Here is a 17,839-nt window from a genome sequence, read left to right as displayed (position 1 = left end):
ATAAAGTCAACGCAAGTTTCTTTCTTTTAGGATATACAAAAATTGTCATTCATGGATTATAATACTGAGTGTACATGTTTCTCGCATGGTGTATAGCGTTTTGTTCAGTATTGTCCAGCAAATGCTAGATGCTGAATAAGTGAATGTAGTTGTGTGAGCACCACAATGACAAGGTCGCCTACGGATTCAATCAACTGTAGAATGAAAGGAAACTGCACAGGGTGATCCGAAACACTGGAATCTGCTGTTACAAGATTGAAACTTGCGTGATTCACTGGCCGATTATAAACAATATAATTTCATGTAACAAGTATACTTCGGTAAGACATCACGATCCGCGTGCTTACATTCTGCTGACGTCATTCAGTCTCACTGCGGACACAATACACTCTGAAAAGGGGTGGGGGTGATGGGAAAGGGGAACACTCTCCCCTATCCCCACCTGCCAATAATAATAAATCAATCAGGACCAGTAAATCTTGATAGATTCGCGATGCGAAGTTGTAAATTCAAGTTACCTCCCTTGTTCTAAGGTGTTGAACAGGTGCTGCACCCAACAACAAGGAATGGCTGGCTGTCTCACATGTTACCAGAGTATACGCGACATTCTCATCGTCATCATTATCGCAGATACCCGTTCAGAGGTTACAGCGGGTGATGCTCATACAAACAAGCACTATCTGCTCTCCCTGATGTCTACGCTAGGAAACGTGTTGGTGTAGCGCGAGCTGAACTGCCTGTGTGCATGTCTGACTGTGTATGCGTGTGTGCATACGTGCATGCAGCCAGTTATTGTTCACAACTGTTCTATATATAGGCAGCCAGATGTACTCGCGGTGGTTCTCTTCCTCTCTGTTTTGTGGAATAGCTTTCCTTCACACTTCCAGCAAACAGAATCCAGTCTACACTAACTCAAAGCAGGACTCACATCTGTTAAAAACTGTTGATCGCTTATAGAAGCCACCCATAAAACGTAAACACCTATTAATCGTCATGAATTATCGTCTACACGTTCAATAGTTTATTCTTTGATGCTCCTTTGAGGAGCATAGGGCCGCAACAACACCTCGCCAGCGGACCCGGTTATGGGTAGTCCCCCTTAGTTGGGTCCATGGGGATTCCGATGTGCTTTGCCTTGCTCTCTACTGTTCTTTTCCAGATTCACGTTCATTATTCATTACTAAAAAAAATTCCCTGCTAAATGATACACCAACCCCCATCTTTGAAATACTTTGATTTTCCATCTTGTTTTAATGTAGTTCTATTGTTTTACAGTAATCTAATTTCAGTTTTCTCCCCTCGAAGTCTAGATGTAAAAAAAACATAACCTTTGCTTATTCTGTTGCCCTTGTAAATAAAGATTTGTCATTTGTGGGCAGTAGTCAGTACAGGTAGTTAGTTCTCTACTTACGACCAGGTACCGTTCTGAATAAATAATAATAAAAATAAATGCAACATCTGTAAAGCGCATACTCACACTCCTAAGAAGCATGGTCTTAGCACCTAAGAACAAGAACGCAACATGGACAGCATACGAGGGACAGCAAAGCAAATAACATATGAGCTATACAAAAAAAAACCAACAGTGCTAACATAGAGTAAAATCAAATACAGAAAACACAAACAGGAACCAAATAACAAGAAGAGCTGATAGTAACATGATATTGCAAAATAAAATGAAGGATGTGAAAAAGGACTAGCATTATGGGAAAGGTTATTAGGAGTAATGTTTACCGAAGAGGTGTGTTTTCAGTTTTTAAGGGATTAAATAGTGTGTAGGTGGCGTATGTGGAAAGGGAGGGAATTCCACTGTTTTGCTCCACAAAACTAAAAATCATGTGGCCATATGTTGTTTTCTTGACAGGAAGAGTAAGGAGACGATCATCAGACGAGGAGCGGAGTTGTCTAGCTGGGACGTAAGGGAAGAGAAATTCACGTCGGTACACCATTCACAACATTGCCAGCCGTCAACACCAATCACATTAACAGTTCGGGTTATTTGGACGTTGAAAGTCTCCATTTCTCGGGCTAAAGTAGCAGGTTTTCAGAACCACGAGAAACGCAGACTGTCAGCGTCCGAATAATCTCAGCCGTCGCTCCTCTCTCTTTCTGATTGATGTTGACGGCTGGCAATGCTGTCAGTGGTGTACCAACGTGACGTAGTACGCTGTTAGCGGTGCTCGTTGATCGCAGGTACGAATCGTAGCGGATAATTAATTAACAGATCGGTTTTGGAGTTGTGTCTAAATTCTTTCATGTTAGAGCTCCTAACCTGATGGCGGAGGCGTTTTAGAGGACATTCTACAGAAATGACTGTAAAAAGTGTAACTTTTATCGTTAAAATGAGAATTACGGCTTTAATATGTTTTAATGTATGTTTGTGAAATAGATTGTGGAAAAAAGTTCATTTTGTTGGATTATTTTCTGATATATTTATTTCTCATATTTTTGTTGTTCTCCATCGTGTCTATCCACCACCAGTTGGTGCAACTTACCTCGTAGTGGTGTGGTGGCTTGCGCGCCTTGTCGATCCACAGAGCGATGTCAGTGGAAGCCTCGTGCTCCTGGCAGGTCTCACCAAGCCGAACAGGTCTGTCAGGGGAGAGGTCAGACCCTGGCCCTCCAGGTTGGGGGTTTAGCTTTAGGCTAACAACCCACTCATGTAAGTTTAAAAAAAAACAACAACCGAACAACTGTTCCAGAAACCGCAACAGTACCACAACAAGGGCCTGGTCGGGACGTTTTTGGTTTTTGGTCCTCTGGCGAGGTGTTGTTGCGGCCCTTTGCTCCTCGAGGAGTAACAGAGACTTCTACTATAAAGCGTGTGTTTGAATTTGATTTTCCTATTTGTTGGTCGTCTTGACTGCTGCTTCACAAAATTTAAAGAAATGGAAGTCTAGCTGTTCGCACTGTTTGTGTTGTGTGGTATTTTGTACTTGCACGAACTACAAGACTGCCAGTACGGAGTCCTTGCACTAGGCTGTCCATCTGAACTGTTCACGTCCTACAATCAGTGCGTGTGCATGCCTGTGTACGAACGACTCGAATAGCTTTAGCGTCATTTTTTTTTTTCCTCTCTCTCTCTCTTCTCCATGTCTATGTCTCGGAAACAGGTTCTTCAGTTCCTTTGTAGATCATCATTCATTGCAGGCATTCACGTTTGCTCTGAAGACACCCTCTTTTCTCGCCCGCGCGTATGTCTAATAGAAGGATATGGTTACGGTTAGTATCTTGCAGTGACGCACGATGTGGAGTCGCAATCTTATAAATAAAGGGAGGGATGGTGTGTGTAGTTCTGGCAAATCTAAACATTGGGAGGGTACTTCTTTCGTCTGCTTGAATGTCGTAGGCTTCGCTTTAAAATTTTTGGTACAGAATATCTTTTTCAACTTCTAATAGTATATCTTTACTAGTGGTTCGAAATTTTCAGTCTACGCATTACAAATTTTGACAATCACTGTTTGTGTGTGTGTGTGAAACATAGTGAGAGAGAGACATTGCGATGTTTTATCGAAACTGTCACCTACTTTTCGTGTTGCCTTTACTCTGGTCTGCGAGCAAACAGTTTGCCATGAGACGGGAAATTACCCGAATAACGCCGGGTACCCTTGTTAGATGAGAATAACGGGAATACCTTGAACGAGTGGACACAACAGTACATTTATTGAGGCCTGCGAAGGAAAGAGAAAGAAAAGAGCTGAAGTAAGACGGTAAGATTAGTAGTGCAAGGAGTTACCATCTTGTGTACGTTAAGCTGATATTTATGGGCGAATAAAGGTCGTGTCTCTATTTCTATGGAGACGACTTCCATTTGCGCACGACATCAATGAGGGTGGAGTAAGAGATTTACACTGATCTCAGATGCGTGTGGCGGAGGGAGATGGGCCAGTGTTGTCATTTAGAACATCTCATTCGCCAGCCGCAGTCACCGTTGAGGCAAATCCTTTCGTCATAACCTTTGTCCTTACTTCACTAGGACCGCAGGCAGAGAAGATAAATCAGACTCGGCAAACCGTCTGTCGGAGATTATATGTAGCTGTCCGTTTTACAATAATCGTAATTCCTTGCTGGTCAGCGCTCGCTATGACCACCACATGACCAAAGTTATTTCCTCCATATGTGGGCGAAGTAGTCATCGTGCGGTGTTTGCGGCATCGACTAAACATCACTTTTCTCTAGCGGAGTTCATGAACCTTTTTTGTTGTTCTTGTTGTTTTGCAAGTTGCTTCTATTCTGTAGTTGTGTTTACTCGCCATGGCTGAAACAATAGGCAGACCAGCAATCCTAGAGAAGTACCATTACCAAGAGTCCACTTATCTTTAGCTCGCATTAGAATCAGAAGCACGCGCAATTTTAACTTTAAACCAGAAATATGAGCGTGAAAGGTGTTCTGATTCCATCTCACGCTTTTGACATTTTATCCGAAATGGTCTTTAGTGTGATAAGAACTGGTCCTGTAATTGCCATTTTACGCTGGATTAAACAAGTGTAGAGATCGCTATTTGTTTTCAGAAGTGAAGAGTAGATTTATTTTGGTGTCCTCTCTTTTCTATTAGTCTTGTTTGCCATCTACTTGATACAAAAGAATGGCTGCCAGCCTAGCTCCACCTTTTAGGATAATACGCACCCATGGTTGTAAGCCTCCAGTTACTTGGCTTACACGTGTCACGGGGGCCACTAACTCAGCATCAGCGAGGGGAGAAAGCTGAATAATAAATTATCGCATTGAGCTTTGTGCGGCAAAAACGAGCAGAGGAAGAAGGAAACGCCGAAGCCTGCAAGTTTAATGGTGATCAGGTCTGGCTTTTAGATCGCAGCTCTTAACCTTTGTCAGTAAGCTACAATTTACGCACGGAGAGCAGCAAGTAACGGCCCTCGCCGTCCTGGTGTCTAATGGAAAAGACGACAATCACAGAACTTTTTATACCAAATCAACTTTGCACGATTACACCTACACACGTAGAGGAGAAATCCTGGACTTTCCTTTCAGCCTTTTTTTTTTTTTTTTTAATTTTGATGCTGCTTCATCGTACACAATAAAATGAACTCACGTCTTCTTTTAGGTTTCGAGAAAACAGAAGTTAAGCCTATTCGCTACACCCACTCCGAGCAACACGAGTCTGGCCTTGCTGACTGAAGTTGCAGTATAACTGGGCAAACTGAGGTAAGGGGGAACATATTCCCCCAGCAGCAGTAGCCCCTTGACGACAATTCCAGTATCCCCGTGCCGTCTGTGAAAGTATGGGTGGGGCGAATGGGAGGAAAACGATGAAGTAAAAAACTGGCTCTCTTCAGGGAGGCAATTCAAGCGCCGAGTTGCAAGGTCTTGATGCTGCTGTATGTGGCCGACTAAAGAGAATGCGTGAACAATATTCGCAAGGCAAGGTCATTATTAGTCTCCTCTATTAAAAAAAAAATTCATAATGACATGGGTTTATGTTGACATATTTCAGTGTTCATTCTCAGTCTTAATAGGGTTATTGTTATTTTATATCATCTTGCTCTGCTACGTTCATGGTTCTCTGGTCAAATGTTGTACACAGCATTCTTAAGCAGGCAGACGACATTCCCAGTATGAAGTCCTTTACACCTAAAAAAAACTCCCTTGTTTCAAAAATACTTCGCATAACCACCACAATTCCTTGCCCAGCCCCCTCCTTTCGCCACTGTGTAGCATGTATATTACTGCATGTTTTGATGCTTTAACCATTCGGTTGTCCTGTAAGCACGGTTGAAATTAGAGTTTGTTGGAAAATAAGTGTTGACTGTTGGTTTCATAGGAACAACCATATATAGAGAGAGAGAAAAAAGGGGAAAATGTAGGGAGAGTACTGATTACATTAATCGTCGTCGCAGACCGATAAATTTTTAATACATAAAAACCCTTTTCATTGCGTTTGGCCGAATACTGCTGAAGTTCTTAGTTTTCATCTGCGAATTAAAAAAAAGTTTTTCCCTCCTCCTCCCCCCCCTCCCAAAGACTTGCGAGTCTCAGAACTTGCTGTATTTTGCTAGAAGCAGGCTTTTCTCTAAACGCCGCCACTGCTGGGATGTCTGACATGATCACGTGCCGCGCCAAGCGTATACAACAAACGTTTGTCTTTATTATGAGACAAACATAGCAACTGGGCCGGTGTGCTTAATATACGAGGAATTCATCATTCAAAGCAATCGTTTATAAGAGGACAAATTACACATGAGGAAGAACACGCTGCCAGCGTATGTAGCTAGTACCTGTTCATACCACGAATATTTTAAAGATTTACACTTAGTTATTTGAAGAGAACATTTAACATGTTGACATTTAACTGTTGACGCGAACTTGTTTGGAGCGAAAGGTCAGCTCTTTTCTTTCTAGAAAATCTTTGTCTTGAATAAAAGATGCTCCCAACCTCTTCCAACTGTCTTTCTCACACCCGCACGCTCGATAACAAAATAAGAAACAAAATTCTGATGAAAAATACAGGATGTAATCTGATATACCGACTCCTACCTTGACAAAGGTGTACATCAACATACAAGTGCTACCAACTCATGAGAACTTATTTTAATAACATGATCGCGTGAACAATGGTACAGCTATACAGCAAAAGTTGAAAGTTGCACAGAATCAACACAACTACAGTACAGCTATATGTCGGAGAGCTGCACACTGCCCCGTCCCTCCCTCCTTCAATGTCAAGACTGCGGGGAGTTACCGTCAATAAACCGGGTCAAGAGTAATATTTGGGAAATGTATGGGATGAATATATACATGCTGGTCAGGGGCTCTGTAAATAAAGCCTCACTTCTATCACGCAGCATCGTCCGACTATATGCACACTATTCAAACAAACGATCTGCATATGTCGTCAGTGAAGAAGTCTCTTCCTGCTCGCTCACTGGCGGTCTTTAAGGCAGACGGACACGTGCGGCTAAGAACCAATTAGAATATACTGTACACCCTCACCTGCCCTGAATCAGACTTCAAAAAAACCAACAGGTCACCACCACCTGAAACATGAGCCATACAAATTTACAGCTCATTCTTCATTCCCGCAATCTCTGCAGGACATGACCTCAAACCACAATGACCACTGTATGTCGTAAACGGCATCTAGAAAGTTTACAGTCCAGACGAAAGCTGGGCGATGCTGCTTGCGAGCAGATGTTTGCCTGTAGTGATGGATGGTATCACCAACTTTGCGGATGGAACACTCAAAAGAACTTGCATCATTTTTTTAAAAACTGTCTCAAATGCAAGCTTTTTACTTTTCTTTCGCCGTCATTTGCACCTAATTCTTTGTACTCTGGGAAAGCGCACCGCTTTACTTGCAGTCAGGCACAATACATGTATAGTTATGAAAGTTCCCTTGAAAATACAGACACCAGCCACATGAGAGTAAAACCTCTACAGCCGAGCGACACTGATTCCATCATACAAGGTCAGAATGCTGGCCGCATTTTACCAGGCTTGCTTGCCGTCTGCTACTTTCTTCTACGTATATACAACTCACTTTCTCCACAGCAGCAGTAGCAGCAACAGAGCGCTTGCACACACGCATACAAACAGTTTTCATCGTTTCTTCAATAAAGTTCATAAGGTCTCAAGGAGGCCGTCCAGCAAGGTCACCTGCTGTACGGAATGGTTTGGCTGTCACAGTTTCCTTCAAAGTACAGGATCCACTTGAATACAGCCTGTTAGCAGCATCATGATGAGGAGGAAAGATTTAAAAAAGCACGCTGCCAAACGGAACCGTGGCTGCCACTTGTTTTATCTACACCGTTCACTCAATGTCCGCAGTGCAAACAAGTTGCTTCAATGTTGAACAATATATATATATACAAACACACAAGCCTGTAAATTTAGTTGCTGACTGTAGGCAACAATAACATTATCTGGACCATATTCTTCATGGCATTGAAAGACCACCCAACCCCCCTTTTCCTTCATATTGAAACAAAATGTAAACCTAGCTTTTAATGTTGCTCTTCTGTTGTTGACTATAATAATGTTAAGTAACAGTTCATCTTAAAACATCATGCAATAAAAAGAGCTATAGCTCTTTGAACATTATTTCTCTAAATACAACAAAGATTTATAATATATATCAAGATGTAATCATCAAACTTTCCCAAGAACTGATAAAAGCTAGTAGCTAGTGCTAGCTCCTACAGATATTGATGAGTTGTGTGCAACGACCTTTGGTCATCAAGCCCTCTTTATAAATAAAAGTTATTATTATTATACTTTTTTATGAGGCCATGACCTGGACATGCACCATGAACTAGGACGACAAGCTGCAAAGTCTTCATTAACTTGTTACTTCCAGATCTGGAACATCAGGTGACCATGGAAAATCACCAAAAGCTCTAAAATGGCATCAGGAAACAGCCACTGTCAAGACCATCCAGAAAAGAAAAAAAAATTGAGGTGGAATGGACATACACTATGCAGAGGGCGGCATTCTACACTATAACTTAGAGCTGAACCAAACAGGAAAGCAGAAAAAAGGACATCTGACCATGATGGCAAAAAATTAATAATAATAATAGAGTTGGAGCTGAAAACCATCCGGAAAATTTGGGAGGAAGCAGAGTAGGAAGACAAAGATGGATGTAGACTTGCAGTGCAGGCTTTATGCTCCAAGCACAGTAAAGACAAAGGTATTATGTGGGCCTCCTGTTACACACACACTCTGCTACCATCTCCGTATAAGACCTCATCAAGTGTCAATGACAGAAAAAGACAGATACACAAAATCTCAATGACACAAAGAAAATGAGCTACAGACTGTGGGATAATGCAAGCATCAATAGCAAGCTGTTCTGAAAACAAGTATCAGGGTTACTAAAGACAAACACCAAAATGCATCAAAACCACGTGAGAAACTGGACTTGGTCTGAAACAGTTAATTTCTGTAATCTTGCCAAACCTTTATTTCACCAAGACTGGTAAATGGCCGGCTTAGCCAGCAGCAAGAGGTATAGTGTTATCAGTGTACCATGTCTCACAACAGTCTTATTCTTTTTTAATGCTTATCCCACATACAAGTTTTCAGCAAGCTTCTAGTGTCTCAATCACTCTGGATATGGAGTTGCCATCTGTTGTGCCAACTGCTGTCTGAAAAAAATCAAAGTATCTTTTTAAAACCAAGCAATTTATTGGAGAAATTAAGGATAAACTGGACATAATCTTTTCTTAGAGAAGACTAATGAAATCAACACTGTAACCCTAAGAAAAGTAAAAACAAGCCAGCATTTATTTCACACTAATATCCCACTCTTAGCTAGTAGACTATGAAGTCTTCAAAGGCACTTTCTTGGACAAAAGTTGTGAAGAAAGTGCAAAGCAAGCAGTCAGAATACAGTACTCAATCTTTCATAACTTTACAATTCTAGGAAGTTATTTGCTGAAGTTCATGATGACTCTTAAATGAACAAAAAGTGAATATTTAAGACACCATTCTGCTTCCCTTGTAAAAAGCAGAACAATCAGGCAATTATAGAATACTACAGATGCACACTTTGATTTAATAAGAATAAGTACTTAGTATTATAAAGCACCTACTCTTGCAATTCAAGGAACACACAAATATTCATGTGTATACACACATGCCTAGTCACTTAACACCACAGATAGGTACTAAAAATATTTGTACAACTAGATTAAGGGAACGAGACAAAAAAACAAACAACAACAAACAAACCACCAAACAAAACATTCTAATACCACATTAAAAATAACACACACTATGCTGCCTGCTACTATGACACTTGCTGCCTCTCTGAGTAGACTAAACACAAAGACTGTGAGAAGTACATGCTATGCCCTCTTAGTGTTCACAGTAGCAAACATCACCACTGGCTACAAAATGAGCAAAACACTACAAGGAGTCACAAACCACATACAATGCTAACTACTCATTTGTCATTTACAGAAAGAATAGATATGATAAGATTTCATCTGTACTCCAAAAGAAAATAGGGCAAAACATACATACATACAAACAGATAGCATAGCAAATCAATATAGTTACCACTGTCATTTAACATCTCAAATATCAGATAATGGAAGTCTTTATGAATGGAAACTCATTAGAAATTGTGAAATACTTAATGGTATTCAGCACATCTGACATCACAAGGGTAAGTGGCAAATTTGTGCAATCAAGGCAATAAGAATAAATGTTTCAACCAGTGGTCTCTGCAGGTCAAAACAAATCACAATGCCAGATCCAAATGGAGATCACCTAACATTCTAAAGCACAGACTGAAGCAAATAACAAAGTTGAGCATAAAGAAAGCTGTTCTATCTGAGAAAGTTTTTGTTTCAAAGAACTAAAGGCATCAGACAAATATGAATTCACCCACAAGGCATATTTTCAGACATGGATTTAAAAGGGAGACACTTAATGGGTCAACTTACTGTTAATTCCATGAAACCCAGGAATTTCTTAAGGATGCAAATCATAGGCTGAAAGCTGCCACCAGGAAGATGTTGCTTAACCAGCTCAATATATTTCTACACAAATAATAAATTCATATTTTAAAACAAATGCAAATTGAAGATACAAAATTTTCTGATGAAAAATACTTTATGATATCTAAACAACCATGACATGTAAAAAACAGTATAATGTACTCCAGAATAATGTTGTGGTATAAAACAAAATAAAATTTATGTAAGCAGTTTGCTTACCTCGTTGCCTTGAATAAAGCATCCCAAAAGTAACCCCACATAGGAAGCTACAATGCTGTTCTCCATGTGTTTACCAGCCTTGTGCAAAGCTGAAACAATTAGATCACAACAAAACAAATTAATAACATAGCATCAATAAAGCCACGAGTGTATGTCATAAGATTTCCATAAAACATCTCAAAATTATTAAATCCACAGAATGTACAAATATAGGTATCATTCCACTTCAAAGAGGCACACAGTCACTGTTTTGTGACAGTAATCAAAAATGGGAAATCCTGGTAATTTGAACCCAGATATATAACATACTATTCAACAAAAAGTTAAGGGCCAGGTTCAGTTTTGGAAAACAGAATGTAACTTCAGCCCTGTTTAAGACCGTTTTTGGCTTACTAAACAGCAGTCAGTATTCACATGTACCTCAAACTAAAATAAAGTGCAGTAAAGCCTTGGGACTTTTTTCCCTTTTGTACTGCCTCTTACCTACCATTGAGTCTTTTAAACATGCATTAAAAACACATCTCTTCTGTGAGCACTATTCTTAAGCAGTTCATTACTAACCTGTTCTCTCTCTCCTTCTCTTGATTATTCTGTCCTGACATTATCCTTTGTTGATTACCTTTTAGTTAACTGTTCCTCGTTAATATTTAATAATAATAAAAGCAAGCTTTGTATAGCACAAGCTGACACTCATAAGAAGCATGCTTGTAGCAATTAAGAACAAGACAGTTAACATACGAGGGACAGAAAAAAAAATGAACGACAGAAGGATAAGCAATCTTCACCATCTTTTATTCTTCTTTCTTATCATTGCCCATCTTTATGTTCCTTTGTGTACTGCACATAAACCTAGTTTTATATCAACCATTAAGCGCATGCTCCTATATGAGTCCCATCCTGCACCATGCTATATAAACTGCACTATTATTACTATCATTCCAGTCCATTTCTTGCTGAAAACTTGACCTCAGGATGACATAGGAGAAAGACATATTGTGATCCCCTATGTGTGAAAGACATTTTCAAAATTCCACTGAACTCACTTTAATCCTCTGTATTTACTAAAAAAGTGCACTTGCAGGATTATTTAAGGTAGAAAACAACTGCTAAATTTGTAGTTTTCTTACATATCTGTTTTGTCCTTTTATTCTGCTTTTTCATATTTTTTAAAAAGATCTATTTTTATGCATTTCACTTTATGTTATATCAATCTTATTAATACCATCTCATTCTTAAACTGAGAGCAGATCAATTTTTTTGTGAGTAGCTTTTATATTATTATATGTAAAGAAGGAATATATGAAAGAGTAAAGTATGACATTCACAGGATCTTTTCAATATTATCTTTAACTGACTGGTTGGGTGGCTGTTAGATCCTTTTGTTTACAAGAAAATTACTTTCACCTGCCAGTGGTTTTGAAGTGAGTGGAAAAGAAGGGATGCTTAAGAGTTTGGGGGGATAAATGAGGAAGCCAGAATTTTTTAAGGGGATAAGGGAGGCAAGGAGGAGGATGGTCAATGGCAAAGTAAAAAAAAAAAAAAAAAAATTGGAATGCCCCCCAAAAGAGTCCCCAACAGCCAGCCTAATAAATAGGAATCAAGTCCAATAAAAGAGTCTACTTGCAACAATGTTAAGTGATTTAATACAATAACAAATGACTCCTCGTGCTTTCTAGGTGTTAAGTGCATTTTACTGTATTACCAGACCCTGTCATTTCTAGTTTGAAAGAAACCCCTCCCCTTCCACAAAATGTCTTTTTAATTCTGATTTAGAAACAATAGTAATGCTTCCTTGCATCAACAATTCACAAGACCAAAATTTTTTATACAGCACATTAATCACACCAATACTTCTTTAAAAAGTACATGCAAAACTATAATCACTGTACCTTTGGTAAAGGTCTCCTCATCTTCCAAAATACTTGCACCATCAATCTGTTTGTCTGAACTGCTACCAGCTGTACAGAGTTCAGGTGACCTGCTAGCCTGTTCCACTTTCTCCTGCATTTGTTCCCGTACCACTGCTTCACCAGTACTGACCATGTCAGATGTCTCTTCTATTTGTGCAGCTGAAGTTTCACGTTGCAAGAAAAGCTGCACCAAACGAGATGAAAGATTTTAATATGCATGGATATGAATGCTTTCTCTTGGGCCATGTGATCATAAGCGTAAAAGGGTGGGGAGAAAAATCAGACAAAAAGAAAAGTGAGCTTGAGTACTGCTTTGATTGTTTTGCACATAATTTAAAGCTTCACACAGATATTAAGGGCTAACCCGAGTCAGATCTGAAAGCAAAATTAAGTTGCTGACAAGTTAATTAAGCACAGAATTGTCCCTAGATTCAACCAAACACCATATGAACTCTACCATGACCATTATTGTCCCACATAAACCACATCATCCCAACATTAAAAGTCAAATCAACCTGGCCCATGCTAAATGAATGCCTGAGGAGTAACACCTGTTACATATTAACCGAACATCTGCATGTGCATTTAATAAGAACCTGCAAACTAAAGAACAATGATGACAAATGCTGTTATTTTAAAACTGATTTAAGAGAAAATTGCCTTTATGCACCATCATGAGATTTTAACAAAATGTCTGCAAATGCATTTAATTCAAACCTCCTAACTAAAGAAGAATTATGACTTGTTCTCTGAATGTGTACTGCAAAGTGGCCCTTTTTTGTTTCGCATGAAGATAGCAATACTTGTTCAAATAACACACGGCTCTGTTGATCATATTTAATAATAATCATGAGGATTTAGTGCCTTTCCAAACAATTTCGCTCAGAGCGCTTTACATAAATTATATATAGACTAAATCACAAATAACCATGCACGTTTATTTGCACATAACAGACATACTCACTTCTTCAACACTCACTCGTACACAAAGTAAATTACAGACACATTATGCATGCGTAGGGTCAGGACAAGGTCAGAGCGAAGTGGTCATTCTGAAAAAATGTCTTTTAACTTTGGACTTAAAGGTGGTAAGAGAATCAGAGTGACGAAGGCTGATGAGTAATCTGTTCCAAGTTGATGGGACTTTGTAAAAGACCTCTGTCCATATTTCTTTGTCTTAGTGGGACTCGCACGAGCTTGGTGTCAGAAGATTAGTGAAGAGGTCGCAGGCATATAGATGGGAGTGAGTTTGGAGAGGTACCTAGGGCCAGTGCCAGAAACAGCAGAGTAAGTCAAAGTAGAAAGTTTTTAGGCTATATTTGGTGTTAATAGCTACTCCTGTCATCGAAGACTGATTCATCTTTTGAGTCTGGATGGACTTGACTGGTGTTGGGACAATCCATATGGTAGCGATGATTGAAGCAATATGGTTTTGGTCAAAATAAAAGGTGACCAATCAAACAAGAAGTCTCTTTCAAAATTTACTTATTTTATGTGAATCTGTAGAAAATCATAATATAATTAAGCAGCCTACCAGAAGCATTCTTTTAAAATCTTTTGAAATTTTTTCAACACGCAACATAATGGTTGCAACAGAGCAGAAAATGTTGGTTGTAAGTCGAGATGGGAGGCAGTCATAAAAAAGTTGACAATTATATAGTGGAACTCGCTGTGAACATTTTTTTTTTGCATCATAGTTAAGAGGGGGTCATAATCAGGAAGGTCTTCACAAAGACCAGTACCAATTTTCAGTTTCCAGCCAACAACAATAGAACATGACTTCATTTCTGACATTTCAACATATTTTAAAGCAAAAATATATGTACACCAGTTTAGAAATTTTTTTTTAGAAAGAAATCATTTTAAATTTGAACAGTTTACATAGTTTAAATAGTTAACAATGCCCTTTCTCTGTAGCTATCAGAGGCTGGTACAATTAAGCATGCATGGTGAATTGGATCTATCTACTCCTTAAATCCCCACGCAAATTGCCCTTTTTAAAAATTCAGTAGTGATTATGCGTTTCTCAGTAGCAACATACAACTGTCAGGTTAGTCCATTTTCAGATACATTACACATATTTGCAAAATACTTAATATCAAATTTGGACAACTCTGAAATATTAATAATGGCAAACAAGTTTCATCTCTGCCAAGTTATCAAGTGACATGACATCTAATCTGAGAAGCCAAATTTCTTTCCTGGATCGAGTCAACTCTGACTAGAATGATTAGTGAGGCAGTGACTAATATATTTCTGATAATGGAAGGTAAATATACTTAAAAAGAATAGAAAGAAATTATCTCATTTCGGACTACAAAATGTCCATCTTTATAGCTAAAGAGAACAGTAAAACTGTTTTAACTGAGTTAAAATTGCTATCTGATAACATGTGATTGACAACAAAAAACAATATGAAGAAGGAATAGGTTATATTTTTAGTATAGGTATCTAACTGGTGCACTGCTTTCTTTTTGTTATCTGTCTTCTTACACCCACCAAAATACAAATTTCCTGACTTTTCCAGAGAGTAGAAATCATTTTATAAAATGATCTGAGTCTTTACAAATTGTAGGAACTCTGCTGCTCTCAAATATTGTATGACATTGTACTGCCCTCCAAAATTTCCAAAACTTTTCCAGATCTAAAAAAAAACAGTTTCCGGTGTTCCCAACTCTCAGAACTTTGTACAAACCCTGTGTAAATTTATTTTAAAAGAATAAACACAGTTTGACATTTAAATCCTAAATTCACCTGAACTAAAGCTTCAATAACATTCATCTCCACAGCAGCAGCATCTTCCTTTGCCCGTGCAGGCACAAACATTTCTGTCAACTGATGTCGATTTTTGTCACAGTGTTCCAAAAGGTTGACCACCAGACCCAAACTCTGCAGTAACACCACAAAAACAGTGATTTCAATTCAATAGTGGATATATAAAAGTTAACAGGACAAAAAGAAATGGGGAAAAAGATTACTGACACTACACAGTATGCCTGCAGAGCCGGCGCTAGGGGTAAGCAGAGCCAACTGCCCAAGGCCCTGTGCCTGATGGGGGCCCCACGCTAACAAGTGCATATGTTGTATTGGCTTCCAAAGGCAATGCAATTCTATTTACCCAAGGCACCACATCCTCCTAGCGCCGTCTCTGATGCCTGCAATCCTGTACAATCCATCAATCACAAGTAGACTGTGTAGACTGAAACACTAAGGTACTATGCATGCCACCCTCTTTTTCAAACCTAAAGAATACAAACTTTTGAGAATAAGAAAGGAAAGAAAAGAGAAAACAGATAAACACAGAGCTTGGTTTTAGTTCAATGGCATAAACTTGTGAGTAATGGGCTAAGCGCCGAAAAAAGATTCTTCTTGCAGTGTTTGCTAAAAGACATTGATCATTCTGTACAGGCATTACAACAGATCTTAAGGAACTTACCAACACAAGCAAGTCAAAACGCTGGTCAGATGGTATATACCACTGTGTACTCAACATGCAGCTCAGAACAGTCTGAAGAAGGCCTTTTTCTTCTCCAACTTTAGCGCTGCCAAATTCTGCACATATTTGTAAGTATTTGCACATAGTTGTTATATGCATGACTATATACAGCACAGTTTGTTCTAAATTTCTAGGAGGAACTGCCTGAAGCAGAATTTAAAACAGCAACCAATGTATATATTCCTATTTTGGAATCAGACCTTTGTTGCTCCTAAAAATTAATACCAAACATTAATATAAATGTTTTTAAGTTTATAGCACTTTAGACAGCATAAGTAATATCTTTTAATGGGAGCATTAAAAGGTAAAAAATCATGGGGCAATGAGCTGTGAGCACTTTGCCTAGGGCACAACATATTTACAATCAACCCTCTCCTGCTCCTGAATAATCCTGACCTTTCTCTAAATCATCAGGTCACAACTAGTTTTTCCGCTGCTGGCAGAAAACCTTCAACGTTTAAATCTAAAAATCACCATTATGGTCTCTTGCAGGTTTTACCTCTGAAACTTATGCAATCTGAAGTTCATTCCTACACCCATTTATTCTGTCATCTAAATCGTTTTTATATTACACAATTTGTAAACTCCTTATATATATATATATAAAAAAAAAAAAAAAAAAAAAAAAAAAGAAAAAGAAATGAAAACCAAGTGATAGAGCCAGTTGGTAATGACTCAAGGTGGTATAATTTTTCCATGTGCATTTAAACCATTAAAACTTTGTTTCTTTTTTTGGGGTATGGAGTAGGGGATTGTTTGGACTGCAAAAAGGAGGACTGAAAAATAGTATAATATCTGAAAATCAATGGCTAGAAACTATTCAGACACTGAATAAACTGTGCTGTTTGTTATGACATGTACTGATGTCAATAATCTTGTCAAAGATACTCAAAACGAGTTGATTGCTAAGGATGCTGAGAAAAGAAGCTCACCATTATCATGGGTTATGTTTACAAGAACACGCAGAATGGCAAGAAGGCAGCTGAAGATCGTCCATCCAGGTTGTTCCTTAAGTCTTGCATCCCCAATTTCTTGCAGTGGACAGGTGGGAAGGCACTGTTGACACAGCTTTAGAATACTGAAAAAGATTAAAACACCTTCAGAATTGATGTTGAACTTGTACACAAATTCCACACTTGGTGCTTCCTATTTTAACGGCTTCATGAACAAAGATGGCTATGATACATAGTGCAAGGTGCAAGCATCCTGAAGGTGCTCTTAGACACCAGATGAGCTCCACACTACAGTCAACCAGGATGAGTCATTGCTCATTGCTCCACACCACGACTACATTTCCAAGATAATGATCAGGTCAGCAAATGCAATGAAATTAAATTCTTAAAATTCAATTATAATGAAGATCGATTCCTTCATTTTCTGAGAAATTATATTCCAATATCTATGGAGGCACTTCCCATATAACGGCTTTGTTTACATACTGATGTACAAATAATTTATTGTGCAGTAAGGCTCATCTCATGAAGTGAGCACTAAGAATATGCAGGCACTAGTTTAAAACATCCTACTTTTAAAAGACAGCTTCCCATTAAAATAAAAAAGATTAAAATGAAGAAAAAAAACAGCCACAAGTATTGCACAACTCACCGATATGTTGAGGAAATTAGGCGACCATTATTGTAAGCAATGAGGTAGGTCTGATTGTCACTATTCATAAATGTGATCTGCAATGATTAATGAACAATAACCTTCAGAAAAGTGTGCAAATGTCAGCTAATTTACCAAATAACCACA

General features: G+C 38.7%; 1 protein-coding gene across 1 annotated transcript in view; it reads right to left on the bottom strand.

Annotated features, from left to right (window-relative positions):
• Positions 1-6,448: 6,448 nt before the first annotated feature.
• The window catches only part of LOC112559286 (wings apart-like protein homolog), a 32,662-nt gene continuing 21,271 nt past the window's right edge, over positions 6,449-17,839 (bottom strand). Inside the window, exons 10-17 of the mRNA XM_025230402.1 lie at positions 17,693-17,769; positions 17,020-17,165; positions 16,028-16,143; positions 15,346-15,480; positions 12,571-12,775; positions 10,682-10,770; positions 10,409-10,504; positions 6,449-9,103 (exon numbers count right to left, since the gene is read on the bottom strand). Of these exons, the coding sequence (XP_025086187.1) occupies positions 9,038-9,103; positions 10,409-10,504; positions 10,682-10,770; positions 12,571-12,775; positions 15,346-15,480; positions 16,028-16,143; positions 17,020-17,165; positions 17,693-17,769 (930 nt within the window). The 3' untranslated portion in view covers positions 6,449-9,037. The remainder of the gene's footprint in view (positions 9,104-10,408; positions 10,505-10,681; positions 10,771-12,570; positions 12,776-15,345; positions 15,481-16,027; positions 16,144-17,019; positions 17,166-17,692; positions 17,770-17,839) is intronic.

The sequence above is a fragment of the Pomacea canaliculata genome, linkage group LG1 (genome assembly GCF_003073045.1).
Source record: "Pomacea canaliculata isolate SZHN2017 linkage group LG1, ASM307304v1, whole genome shotgun sequence".
Lineage (NCBI taxonomy): Eukaryota > Metazoa > Mollusca > Gastropoda > Architaenioglossa > Ampullariidae > Pomacea > Pomacea canaliculata.
This window is presented reverse-complemented; position numbering and strand designations above follow the sequence as displayed.